The 14,105-nt window shown below is 50.7% G+C and overlaps 1 protein-coding gene across 1 annotated transcript in view; it reads right to left on the minus strand.

The window, feature by feature from the left end:
• The window catches only part of ASTN2 (astrotactin 2), a 360,946-nt gene that overhangs the window by 74,892 nt on the left and 271,949 nt on the right, over positions 1–14,105 (minus strand). Inside the window, exon 19 of the mRNA XM_058038034.1 lies at positions 12,012–12,160. Coding sequence (XP_057894017.1) covers positions 12,012–12,160 — 149 coding nt within the window. The remainder of the gene's footprint in view (positions 1–12,011; positions 12,161–14,105) is intronic.

Below are 14,105 nucleotides of genomic sequence, written 5' to 3' on the forward strand. Positions count from 1 at the left end.
CCTCCTCCCTGGAGATGCTCAGCCAGTGTTCACTGCATCCCTTCCCACACTGCCAGATCTGTCCCACCCTACCCTCAGCCCTACACCCAGAGTGTTTCCTGCAGCCTTGTAAGGATCTGCTAACCTACAGAATTATAGAATCATGGAATGGTTTGGGTTGAACGAGGCATTAAAAACCACTTTGTTCCAAACCCCTGCCATGGGCAAGGACAGCTTCCACTATCCCAGGATGCTCCAATTCCCATCCAGCCTGGCCTTGGGCACTGCCAGGGATCCAGGGGCAGCCACAGCTGCTCTGGGCACCCTGCACCAGGGCCTGCCCACCCTCATAGCCAAGAATTTCTCCCCAAAATTCCTTCTAACCCTGATCTCTGTCAGTTTGAAGCCATTCCCCTTTGTCCAGTTATTCCCAGCCCATATCCGAAGTCCCTCTCCAGCTCTCTTGGAGCCCCTTCAGGTACAGGAAGGGCCCTGGAACTTTCTCCTCTCCAGGCTGAACAACCCCAGCTCTCTGTTTCCACAGGACAGCAAGAACACCTCATTTTTCATGGTCTCCAGTTGGGACAAACATCCTCTTACCCACCCCTGGCTCCCTCTCTCTGAAGCCTGAAATGTGCTACTGCTCACATAGATGTGCCTCATGACAAATGTGGGGGGCAAAATTAGAAAAGAAGATGATGAAGACCCAAAGCCAAGTTGTAGGCACCTGAAATAACTTGATTTCTCTAGTGTTCTGGGAGCACTCCTTTCTGAGATGTAACATTTCTCATTTTCATTTGCAGAAGTTTCAGCGTGTAGCAAAAAATATCTCAGGCTCAGTAATGAGGCAAGAAATCGTGCTTACGTAGCTGAGCAAGTAACATCACTCAACTTTCCTGTCCTTGTGGTGGATGAAAAATGATTGGAGAATAAATTAATCCTAATAAATGCAGGATTCTGATCGGGCATACAAACCCAGCAATGTGTCTGCAGGATGAGCAATTGATGAAGTCATTGCTTCAAAGGTGCCTTGATGCAATTAGTCACCTGTAAAACATGCAGCAGAAGAGAAAATCCCACTCCTTTTGTTAAGGAGCAGGAAAATGCTCCATGTGTCCGAGTGATTTATGGGATACAGTGCAGCAAAATTAGAGTGTGAGGCAATTAGGGTCGTTCTCTTGGAGATAAAAGAGGGAGGGAGATGAGTGAAGGGATGGACAGGATGCAGAAGGGCCAGATGGAGGCACAATGCCAACACCACATTTCTGTGCTGCTGGTTTTTAACAGGGATTATTTCCCCCTTGCACAAGTCATTGTGGGGGGGAGGAAATCAGGCTGCACATGTAAAATTGGTGCCACTGAGGATGAACCAAGTCATTAATCACCGGCGTGAGTATCCGTAATTAGAGCTGCCGGGAGTCACAGGAGCAAGAGTCAAAGGCTCTAACAGGATTATGGATAGATCTGGATTGTTTTATGACTGATATTTATTAGCAGATAAAAGGAACGTGCTTGAGGATGAGTACAGGGGCAGGGGAGGAGACATTTCCCATCCTGACCCTGCAGCCCAGCTTTTGCACCCACAGCATTGTGTGCCCACCACTGGCCATTCAGAGAGGGGAAACTGATAAATCTCACCAGCTCCACTGTTCAGACTGGGAAACTGAGACACTCGGCAGTAATGGCCAAAAATCATGTGTGGACTGTAAATGCAGAAGAGCCAGTTAAGAGCAAGGACTCCACATTTGTGCACTGTTAGCAGTTTCTGTGCTGGCTGCTCCCAAGCCCCAGAAATTCCCCCTTTGGCTGAGGATTATGTTCAGATCTCAGCTCCGTGGGCAGAGCACCCTCCCTGCAGCGCACACCATGGACCCAGGGCTGGGAGTCAAGGGCAGCTGGCTGACCCAGAGTGGGGCTGGTCCCAGGGCAGCATTCCCATGGCCACTCCAGCTGTTTGCAGCTGGAGCACACAGCAGATGCTGAGCAGCCAACCCTCACACAGCTGCAGTGCCTGTCCAGCCACCCACCCCTGGCACTATCCCAGCAAACTGGTGGCTTTCCAGGGTCCCCTCCCCTATCACAGGCCATCTCTCTGGCTCATGCACTCCTCTCTGCAGCTCCCAAGAAGCCCTGACATGCCTTGCCTGCTCTGGGAACAGGAGGGAGCAGGCAGGCTGGGAGCTGGAGCCAGATGGAGCCAGCACTAAAAATCCTGGATTTTCCTCTCCCACCTTCCCTGGGAAGGGAATGCACAGCCACTCCTGAGGTCTGAGGGCTGCACACCCAATTTTAAGCATCTAGTGCTGCTCCTCTGAGCTCATCTGTGAGGATGTAAAAGGTCTGGGAGATAGCAAAGAATGTCTCTTAATTTTAAAAAGGGGATGATGGGCTCATGTCTTTATCCCCAAAGGGCAGGGTGCTGAGATGGGACTGTGCTTACAGACACCATCCCACCCTCCTGAGGGTATCCAACAGGGGTCTTTCCACAGCCAAGTGAGGATGCTGAGGAGGAACAATCCCTGCAGCCACTGCACTTTGTCCCCAGAGGGTCTGGCACTCCCCAGGGCAGGCAGATGGGGTGGCCACGTCCTGTTCATGAAAGCTCAGCATCAAAGTGGGGCAGACAGGGTGGTTTCCTTGGTGCTGGGGGTAGCAATCGCTCCTGCTCACTGTGTCCCAGCAGGATGGACACATCCACCTGTGTTTGACACTCTCCATCTACCAGAACAACTCCAAGGCTTTCTACAGGAACTGTCAACTGAGATCTGAAAAAACCTGCAGCCAAAGAGTTGAACTTCTGGGGCTTGAGGGCAGCCAGCACGGTAACTGTTAATTGTACATGAATTGTGAGCCCTTGCTCTTCTGGATTTAGAGTCCACACATGATTTTTTGGCTCCAATTCCCTAATCTGAACAATGGAGTTGGTGAAATTTATGGACTTCCACAGATGACAGAACAGGATAAAGGAAAGCCGGGTATTATCTGTTGCACTGTACAAGCTCTCCTCTCACAGCCCAGCCTGCACTGCCCTCCTGAGTGTGCCACAAAGGGGCTGGTGGGGAATGGGGAGAAAATAATGCCTGTTAACACCTCAACATTCCCTGACTCCACCATCACCCCAGGCAGCCGTTCAGGGCACCAGGGAAACAGGAGGTGAGCCTCACCCAGCTGCACTGGGTATCTCTGGAGCTGAAATCCAGCTCTTCCCAGTGCGGGGAATCATCATACTGGGAAAGTGTTAGGACAGCCCAGCCAAGGATGGCAGCATGACTGCCATCCTTGTAGATCTAGAAGCCTGGCTGCTCTGTGGGAAGAGCCATTGCCATTCTCCAAGCTCCAGTGAGGTATTTCCCATCCCAGCCTCACCCTGTTTCATCAGGGTGAGTCATCAGACCACCATGGAAAACCTCAGGATCTTGCTCCTGCAGTCGTGATCAGAAACATCCTTTATTAAATTAATGACCATCCCCTATCTGTCATCTCACTGCTAATAAAAAGAAATGAGGGCTGGAAGGAGTGTTTCAGACTGGTGCCTGGAGTCAGCCTTGTCTCTGCAGAACTTGTGCCCTGCTCCCAAACACAGGAGGAGAACACAGCAAGAACAGGAGGGGGATTTAACCCACAGAAACAACACAGCACAAATGTGGTGGGTATCCCTTCTCTAGGACACCTTGGGATGCTGCTTCAGTGCTTATTGGTGAGGAACCAGTGCAGGGTTCCTCACCAGTACAGCTCCAAAACACTTATTTGGCCACAGGGACAAGCTCATCCCACTGGCTCTGACTAGATCAACATGACACCCTTCCTCAAATACATCTCTCACATGGGACAGAGGGGCACATGCGCTTAAATGCTCACTAAAGGATCCCCTCTGCATCAATCCCTTCCCCACTACTGGCACTGCATGGGGCAGCAATGAGGAAGATCTTGGTCCAAATGACAGCACTCAGAGCACAAAGGTTTTGCTATTCCAAGGATGCTGGGGACACAAAGCCCATTTGAAAACAGACTCCCTCTCCCCTGTGAATGAGCCCCAGCCCCAGCAGGTCAGCACCACCACCCCTCCCTTCTCCAAAGGAGGGGTCATGGTCCTGTGCTCTGGAAGAGCAGGATTACAGGGGTGGGAAGAGTTCACAGAGAGTGGCTCCCAGCAAAGCCCAAGCCAACCTGATGCTGAGATAAGATTGTTCCTTGACCCCACCATGCAGGGCCCATTAGAGGGAACCCAGCAGGGGAATGCTGCAGAGTATCCACCCTATCCCCCATAACCCAAACTAGCCAGAGCAGAATTTCCTATTATGTCTCCATAACCTAATCTGACCCCCTCCAGGGTCTCCAGATTAATATCTGGGAAACCTCACAAGCCCAATCACCCAATTACAGGGAGGAAAGGTTTATCCTATCTAAACAGCACAAAATGTAACCTAGACCCAGCTGTCCCCCTACTTCTAAGAGCCAGATCTCAATCCCTGGCAAGCTGAACAAACTGGGAAGGGGTCACAGGGGAGGTGGGGAGGGTCTCTCTTGTATCATATGAAACCTGCAGGAGGAGCAGATATTTTAATTGGTAAATCCCCTGACTCAGGTTTAATCCCTCTCCATTTTTAGTGAACTTCCCTCACACTGGAACAACACAGGGAATAGATGACAGACCCCATCCAGAGCCACTGGCCAACAAGAGGAGGCCCCATCAATTTGGGGAGCAGAGGACACACAGTGTGCCCAGCCAGGCTGGCAGAGGCAGAGGGGAAGGGCTGGTGCCACCATGTGCCATTGAACAGGGATGTGCCTGAAGAATGGTGAAGGTTAGAGCAGAGTCAATGCTGGCAGGACAGAACCAAACACAATCACAGCACAGGACAACGCAACGTCCCCAGAGCACCTCCTGTGCTGGGGCTGAGGGGTTTCAAGCAGAATGGGGTGTCCCAAGGCACTCTTTGTGCCTCTTTGGATCTCTTTTCTATCCTTATTTCCTTCCAGAGAAGCGTGGAGGGACCCTGCCTAACTTTTTGGATTGCGTTTCAGCCACCTGACAGCACTGAATGCATGGGAAACCTCACTGCAGCCAGAGCACTGGAAAGCAGACTCCCCATCCCATTCAGGACGTCATCCCAGGCTCTGGCTAGAATGAGAGCAATATGCAAGATTTCCAGGAAGATCCTACCCTGGCAAAGAACCTTAGTTTGGGCGTCACTGAGAGCCCATCCAAAGGGAAGACCCAGATTCTCTGCTCAGTGAGAATGCCCAAGTTTCCTGCCTGAGTACCTTGTGTTGCATCCACAGATGCCCCAGAGCCTGTATTTTCCACATAGCTCAGGGCTGCATTGCCAAGCACCAGCTTTGCAAACACAGACTGAGCTTCCCTCCAAATTCCAGCCACAGTTTATTGATTAAAAAAGCCTGTCTAGTCAATAAAGGCTCCTATGAAAAAAGTTCCACTGCTCTGCACTCACATGCTGTTATCCGTCTGGCTGTGTTAGCAGCCTTGGCTTTTGATGCTTTCTGACAAGATGGATTTGTGGCCTTGACTTTTCCAGATCAGGAGAAACTTAATCCTAGAGGATAAAATTACAGACTAGTAAAAAAAAAACTCCACGGGCTGGCCTCATTAACTGCCATGTAAGAAGTTCAGAGGCTTCTCAGCTCGAAGGCAGCATCTACAGCTGTCCTTGAGGGAGAGGCAGCTCTGAGCAGACAGCACAAAGCCCTTGGCAAACACAGGTTTGCTCCTGAAGTGCATGACACACTCGTGGCACCAGCCAGGCTGCTCCATCCTCTGCAGACAGCAGGGAAAGGGCAGACGGTCCCAGGTCTCCACCTATAAAGTGATTTGGGAGAAAGCAAAGATAATGCCCAGTTCTGGCCAAAAGGTGTCTGGGCAGATAAAAATAAAAAAAGCCCTGGAACAACCATATGGAAATGTGAATTAATGAAATTTTTCAGCAACTGACTCAACCCTAATTGAGAGTTGAGAACCCTCCACCTCCCTTCTGCTTTCCAGGATACAAAAATGACACTGGTAGGTGGAAATAACTATAGCTGTCCCAGGGAGAGAGAAATCTGAGCTTCACAGCGAGGGTAATGGCCAAAATTAAGCACTTGCTTGTTTCTATTACACAACACATCCCAGGAAGCAGCTTCCAAAAACCTGACCTTCACTTCAAAGGCTTCTTTTTGAATCATCTCTCCTTCTGCTCACAAGTGAAGTGGATTCAGCACTCAAGAAGGGCACTCTGGGTGCTGAAAACATCTTTACCTATGTGTTAGCTGCAGAAGAGGCAGGGGCCATGCTCATGTGTTTGGACCTCAAGCTCCTACAGCTTCCTAAGGGCAGTGTCAGCTCCTCCTGCTGCTCTTTGTGCTGCCCAGTTTGTCAGTCAGCACTCTTAGAGATGACTGTGAGGCTCATAATGGCAGTGCAATGTGGTTGCATGGAGATTGCACTGACTCCTTTCTGACAGGAACAGCGTTTGCTCTGGCCAGACAGCCTTTTCTGCTCTCCTAGCCCAGGGTTTGAGGAGCAGTAGCAGCACAGCTTGCACACAAGAGGGTGTCTGGAAGTGCTGGTTGCCATAGCTATATCCATACATCCCCAGCCATCCAGACATGTCACAACTGTGAAGTTATTTATAAATAAGACACTCCCGAGCCTCAATTCAGAGCACAACTTGCAAGTGTACAAAACACTCAGCCTTCTGAGCTGACCCCTTTCTTTTATAGGCATGATGCTGAGCACAGGCTCCTCTGCAGAGCAGTCTGTGATGCCAGGATGGTGATGTGCACGGGTTTATAGAGCCATTCTCTCCACTCCTGCACATCTTCCTGCCCTGTCTGGTGTCCAGACACCCTCCCACGTTACCTGCTGGTTCTGCTCCACACCACACTCCTGTGTCTCCAGGGTCCCAGAACAGCAGAAGGCTCTGAGCCAGCAGCCAGACTCTGCATTCTCCTGCTCTGAGGTCTCCAACAAGCTCACACTCAGCAGGCTGTGTTCCTGTTCTCCTTCCTTTGAGGGCTACAAGCTGTTCTGGGTGAGGGTTACTTCTTATGAACGTGGTCACTGCCCTGGCAAAAAGAGCAGCCAGGATCCCTTGACATCCTCAGAGTTAAATCCTGGGGGTCTCTGCTGAGACCTCACCTGTCCTGCCTGGACATGGCATCCCAAACCAGAAGCAGGTGAGCTGTTTACCTGTTTTTTGTATGCTTTGCTCAGCCAAGACCCCACAAGATCCCCAGCTATCCCAATTCAGCTGTCAGCACACACTGAGCTGTGAAGTACCGTCACAGACATCTTTTATGAAAAATCTTTTTTTTAGGATTTTTTTTTCTCTTGAGAAACTGAGAGGCCTCAGGAACAAAATGTAAACATTGATTATCTGCTGCTGTGGAATGCAACAGGTGCATCTGTGATTGGTCTCATGTGGTTGTTTCTAATTAATGGCCAATCACAGTCAGCTGGCTCAGATTCTGTCTGAGCCACAAACCTTTGTTATCATTCTTTTCTTAGCTAGCCGTCTGATGAAATCCTTTCTTCTATTCTTTTAGTATAGTTTTAATGTAATATATATCATAAAATAATAAATCAAGCCTTTGAAACATGGAGTCAGATCCTCGTCTCTTTCCTCATCCTCAGACCCCTGTGAACACGGTCACAAAGTACCACAGGAAAGGGGCAAAACCACAGCGTGGGAGCCAGCACAGAACAGGACAGAAGATGAAATGCCAGGAGAGGGGCAGAGCCTCCTAATCCTTCTGTGGTTTGCCATCAGCAGCACAGAGCCAGCAGTGCGTTGGGACAACACCTCATTCACACCCGCTTTCACCCTCAACCACGGGGACAGCAGGTGATGTTTGTTCCTCTGCATCTCCCCAGCTGAACCCACTTTGATACTGAAGCACAGGCAGGAAGATTCATGCTCAAAGACACAGCTCTTGCCTGTGCTGTGCTCACACCCAGGGCTGCTCACCCCAGTGGTGGTGGAAGACTGGGGGATGCAGATTGGCTCAGAGCCTGAGGGTCCATGGAGGAGTGACCACAGGACAGGGCACAGAGCTGGGGGATCCAGGACCTGCACCTGTCTCTGCCCCATTCTGAGATTAATTCATGGCTCTTGTGACCTCAGGGAAGGAATTTTATCTCCTTGTCTTGTTTTGTCTCCTCCATTTGCAGACTAAAGGGGGAATCCATTCCTATGTCAGAGTGTGCAAGGTTTGACTTATCACCAGCAAAGTTCTTTGAGATACCCTCAACCCACCCCTTCCCCAGCCTCCCCATCATGCCCTCTGCAGGCACATGGCAGCTCCTCCAAATCCCCAGAGATGGGTTCAGAGACCCAGCAGCATCAGAGATGTGGGCACAAGGGGAAGAAAACTGCACCAGGGAGAGAACTTTGAGAAAGGGACTGAGAACATCACAGCAGCAACACAGCCCAACCCACAAACCGCAATCCATCACACAGCCAAGCCCAGCCCTTCCTCCTCTCCCAGCCATCCCCCAAAATGTTCTAAAAACACATCCAAAGTGCTTTTTTACTTCTAAACCTTGCATTACACAAACTCACAGCAGCCTCCCCAAATGCAGGTGGGTCTGACCTCCCAGGTGGGCACCAGAGAAAGTCCAGGTGGTGTTAAACCAGGCATAGGTCTGCCTGTTCCCTCTTGAGGATTTCACCCTTCAGCTTTCAGACAAGGCCTCCCAGCTTAGCTCCCCAGCTCCCAACCCTAAAACCAGGGCAAGGATCCTTCTGTCTTCCAGGACAGGCTGGAAGATGCTGCACTCTCAGGTAAGGGGGGCTCAGCTGGTCCAGGGCCACAACAAGGAGAAGTGGTGACAGCCCAGGTGCCAAGTCTGGCAGATGCAAGGACACAGCCCAGCTTAGAGAATGGAGACATGAAAAGCACTTTGCATCACAGCCATGTTATCCCCTCATCCCTCCCCCTCATCCCCTTTGGAGCTTCTTAACTTCACAAACCTTCCTCCAGAGGAGTGTTGGAGTGACAGAAAACATTTTCCAAGCCTAATATCAGTTCCAGATGTTCACAGCCATTTCAGTTTGTACCTCACCCTGTAAAACACATTTCTCCCTCTCCCTCTCTCAAGTGCAGCGCCTGCTTGGTCCATGACATAATGCGCTGGCGGGCTGGCTGCACACACACACAGACACACAGACACACAGACACACAGACACACACACACATGTGCGCCTCACGCCCTCTCCGAGAGCCCCACGTTCAAACAAAGAGCATCACTCAACTACAAAGCCGTGGCACACATGGAGTTATGAGTAATTTCCCCAAGTTTTAATAAACAGTTTGGGCTGTAATTGCTCCCCGCCTCCCCGGCTGGCTCCCGAGCGCGCTGGTGTTGAAAGCGTGGTTTGTTTCACACACAAGTTCACCTCCTCTCTGCCTCAGATGGGCCAAGGGCTGTGTTTTTCTAAGCCTCCTAAAAACCCTCATGCAGCTGAGGGCACCCGAGGCACGCAGGCTCCCTGTCCATCCCTGCCTCACGTGGAGCCCAGCAGGGAGCAGAGGGGACGCACATCAGACCAGTCTCAAAACTCCCTCCTGACTCTGCTCCAAGAGGAAGAGGAGCAAATGTTTTCTGGCTCAAGGGAATGGTTACATCTTCCAGTTGCAGAACGAGGAGGAGGCCAAGGAGTTTTGCAAGGGTGAGAGACTGGAGGATTTTAAAAGGCAGGAGGAAGGTGAGGCTGGGACCAGGTACCACCTAGTTTGCCATGGGGATGAAGAACAGGTTGGCAGAGCTCTAGCCCCTGCCAGTACCAGGAATCACAATAAGAAATGTCTACAACTGGAATAATGCAAGCAAAACCACTGCCCAAGTACAAATAACCCACTCATTTAAACTGAAGAGTTCCAAGGGATGAGTGGCAGCATCCTCAAGTGCCCTACAAGATCCTTGCCAGATCCTCCCAGCCCAGAGTTGGCCCCCTCTGCAAATACCTGTGATGTTTCTCCCAGCAATGGGAACAACCTGCTCCTCCCTGCCAGCTGCTGGGAGACTGATGGGGAAGGAAGATCTGCCCATATGCATCAAAAACCTACCCAAATTTCATATCCCACACTCCAAAAGCCATCTAAATTTCATATCCCACACTCCCCTCCCAAAGATTCCCCCTCTGAGGATGAGTTATTGTTTTTGTGGATGCTGCTTAGAGGGGAGAAGCTGTGATGCAGCAGGATGAGTGGGTGATGGTGTTCAGGGGATGTTCAGGACAAGATTTTTGGCTGTAGAGAGCTGTAGCAGTCAGCACCTCTGCAAACCTACACAAGGTATTTAAAGGAATCAAGTCATCTGGCATTGGAGGCCTGAAGGGTAAGAAAGGAATGAAGGCAGGAATGTTCTTTGGTTGTAAACAACACAGAAAAAAAAAAAAAAAGAGAGATTTTGGATTGGCTTTTCTCTTTAATTGTTAATAGGGTCATTCTGTCCCAAACAGTCCCCCAGAGCAGGCAAGGGGAGGGAAGCTCCCCACAATGAATTCAATTGCCTGTCAAACACATGGCAGTCATAAAAGGAAAATAATAATAATAATCTGCATTTCCTACTCTGGCTGCCAGGCAGAGATCCAGCCACTTCAAAGGAGAAACCCCATGTTCCCCTGGTCTGGCCTCACCTGACTGATGTGTGAGCAATCTGGAATCCCCATCCAAAACAAAGCCCCTCCTTTGGTGGCTTGTTTTCTTTCTCCGTTACTGCAAGGTGCCTCTCCAAGACAAAGACCAAACCTTCTTCCATGCCATGAAACAAGAGACACAACCCAGAGTCCGTGGCCACAGCAGGCAGCTTTGGGAGGGGATGCTGGCAGGATGCAGGAGAAAGATCCCATGGGATGGGATTGATGTATGAGCCAGGGACCTCCTGCAGGTCTCCTGCTTGTGGAGACCCCTCCTCATTCTTTCAGGGGTCTTCACAAACAGCTGAACCCCCCAGGAGGTGGGGATGTGGCTCTCTCCAGCAGCTCTTGTAGCACATGATTTTTGGATATGGGGGCTTCTATGCTGCAGAATAGATGGGCTTGGGGTGACCAGGGAGGGTGGAAATTTCCTTGTGGCTGTGAGGTCTAAATGCTCTTCCTGAGCCTGTCTTCCCCGCAGGGAAACACAGCTAAACATCTTGCCAGGGTGCCCTGGGAGCCCATGTGAGTCTGCACAGTGAGACTGTGAGGCTCTGCACTCCAACACCAGCCCTGTCCCAGGTAAATTCCTGCTTCCATCAACTGCCCAGCTGCCCCTGAGAACTTTTGTGAGCTTCTTTAAAAAACTTCATCCAAAATCCTCAAGCAAAAAGCAGTAGGTTCTGCCTGGCTTTCCCTGCAGCACTGCTATCACTCAGGGTCTCAAGTCCAATTTTCTGAAATCCATCATTTACTCACCCAAATCAAGTCCCATCCTTCACAGCCCTCTGCCTTGTCCAGCAGCTCCTGGAGCATGGACTGAGCTGCTGACAAAGCCTTTTTATGGTGTAGAGCACTGAGCACAAGCCTGAGAACTAAACTCCAACCCAGGGAAGTTTCAGATTCTCCTGGAGAAATGTTGTGGTCTTTAAGTGATCTCCCTAAATATTGCAGGTTTTGAGTTCCTCTGATAGGTGTGCAAGACAACTGAAAATGCCCTTTCAAAGGTGGGTCACTGGTCATTCACTGGAACAGACCAGCAAAGCCCTTGAGTTGTTGAGGGATGACCTTCCCCCTACAACCATCACCCTGTGGCATTTCAGACTGACCAGATCAACACCCGCTTAGAAACTCCAGCTCACAGCTCCTCTGCCCAAAAAAGGGCAAATAATTTCCTTCTGCCTCACTGGGTTTTTGTAATTCCCCTTCCCCTCAAATCACCATGTCTGCAGAAGATTCCAGAAACCCCTCCTAAATGAAGTGGGTTTGATACCTCCTGTAACACCTTGGCTCTGTTCTCCACCAAAGCAGCTCCCAGCCAGGCAGGGCACAGGAAGCATCACCAGGAGCCCTCTGCACCACGAGGAGGAGGCTGCCCTCCCTCACACCCACCTGTGTAAAGGTCTGTGTCCGTGTACTCATCCACCTTCTTGTGGTGCAGGACGTAGTCTGACACCTTGGTCCCGATGGCAGGCTGCACATCCAGCCACTCCAGGGACACCACGGTGCTGGAGGGCTCCACGTTGGGGGAGAGCCGCAGGCTGGGCGGGAGACAGGCAGAAAACAAGACACGAGTGTAAGAGCCTGAATGAGGAATGCAGGACTCCAGAGGCTCTCCAAAATGCAGTTTATTGTACCCAAGGTGTTACAGCAGCCCAGGGTGGTGGGTGACAGAGCTGTGCCCACAGCTGTCAGCTCCAGCTGCAGGCAGGCCTGGAGACCCACATCCCTCATTCAGGCTGTTACTAATGGTGCCCCACGTTGGGCGCCACTGTTAGAGCTGAAATGAGAGATGTGGGACTCCAGGCTGCTCTTCAACACACAGTTTATTGTATACAAAATGCAATTTATTGTACCCAAGGTGTTACAGCAGCCCAGGGTGGTGGGTGACAGAGCTGTGCCCACAGCTGTCAGCTCCAGCTGAAGGCAGGCCTGGAGACCCTTTGGGTTTGGTTACAATGCATTATAGACTTTTCTTTGCTGAGCATCTTAATCCAGCAGAACCAATCTATACCTTATCTTACCTAGCCTATCATAACTACTGTAATTACCATATTCATGTTACTGCTCTCCAATCATTCAAAGTCGGTACATTACAGTTTCAGCTAGAAGCTGTTTTTCAGTTTTCTTGCAGTGGAGAATTCTGAGACCTTTTTCTACTTGCAACTTTTCTGAGTTGTTTGCCTGTGCTCTTTCTGCTTGGTAAAAACATCTTCTTGTTTGGGGTGGGTTTATCCTTTGCTCTAAGCCATAAAAACTCCTTGTAACTAGTACACCCTTTGCCTCCTTGGTTATACAGTAAGACTGGCTCAGCAATTCTTTTCTTCTATATCAAAACTTGCTTCCATCTTTCATCAGACTCTACATTTTAAAATCTTTCTGCTAAGTGTCCGTATCTGTGAGACTTTCTTGTCAAACTTTCATCCTTCCTAACACATGAGCTCCCTTTCTGGGGAGCAATCCACATCTCTAAGCAGCACTACCCCTAGAAAGGCCCATATTCACACATGTGGGTGTGCCCACAAAGCCCCAAGGACAGAGGTCACAGGGGCTGGTGAACATCAAAAAGCTGAAGTTAGTTGAGCCCAGCCCATTGCAATGTGTGCCCTTGGGAGCCTCCCCCTGCTCCTGGAGAAGGCAAGCTCATGCCACCCCAAATATCTCATCTAAAGGGCCTTCATTGTCTGGGAGAGCTGCTGAACTTCAGCAAGGTAAGCAAGAACCAGGAGCAAAACAGAAGATCCAGGTTCTGGAAACCCGGCAGGGCTGAGTCCACAGGAGGGAAGGGTCAGGTCTGCGTGGCCAAGGTGAGGGAGGGAGGGAGAGAGGGGGAGAAGCAGAGTGAATTCACCCAGCTGCAAACCTCCGAGGGGCGTGGGGGAGAGCCAGAGCAGGGCAGCTGTGCAGGAGCTCCTGCCCAGAGCAGGAACAACGTGGGCTGGGATGAAGGCAGAGGAAGGAGCTCTGTGCTCCTGGCTGTGCTAATGCAGAGGCGTCCACTCCCTCTGCTCCGGGGCAGATGACAACACCAAGTACAGGGCTATGGAGAGTCTGGCTCCAAACACACAGCATGTTTGCTGGACTCCAGATGGGAAATGAATCCCCTCTGAGGATATTGGCTCACTAAGAAGGTGTTCTGCTCCTTGTGGCTCGCTGGAGCCAGTCTTCCTGCTTTCTCAGCTAATTCCCCATCAGTTTGCTCCTGATTTGCTCTTGCTCTGACAAGCCACAATGAATTGCACTGTAATTCCATTTCTTTCAGCATTTGAAATCCCATTCTACAAGCCCTGCTAATCAGGTGATGAAAATCTATAAGGAAACCTTCCAGGGCCACAGCCAGAGCCAGGATATCCTAAAGACATCACTCACACAGTGAGGAGGGCTGGAGTGCAGCCCCCAGCCCCAGGGCTGCAGAAGGAGGTGAGCCCCTGGGAAATAGGGTGGTTCTGGGGGGCTGTGACACATGGGAAAGGGGCTGGTGATCCC

The sequence above is a fragment of the Melospiza georgiana genome, chromosome 20 (assembly GCF_028018845.1).
Source record: "Melospiza georgiana isolate bMelGeo1 chromosome 20, bMelGeo1.pri, whole genome shotgun sequence".
NCBI lineage: Eukaryota > Metazoa > Chordata > Aves > Passeriformes > Passerellidae > Melospiza > Melospiza georgiana.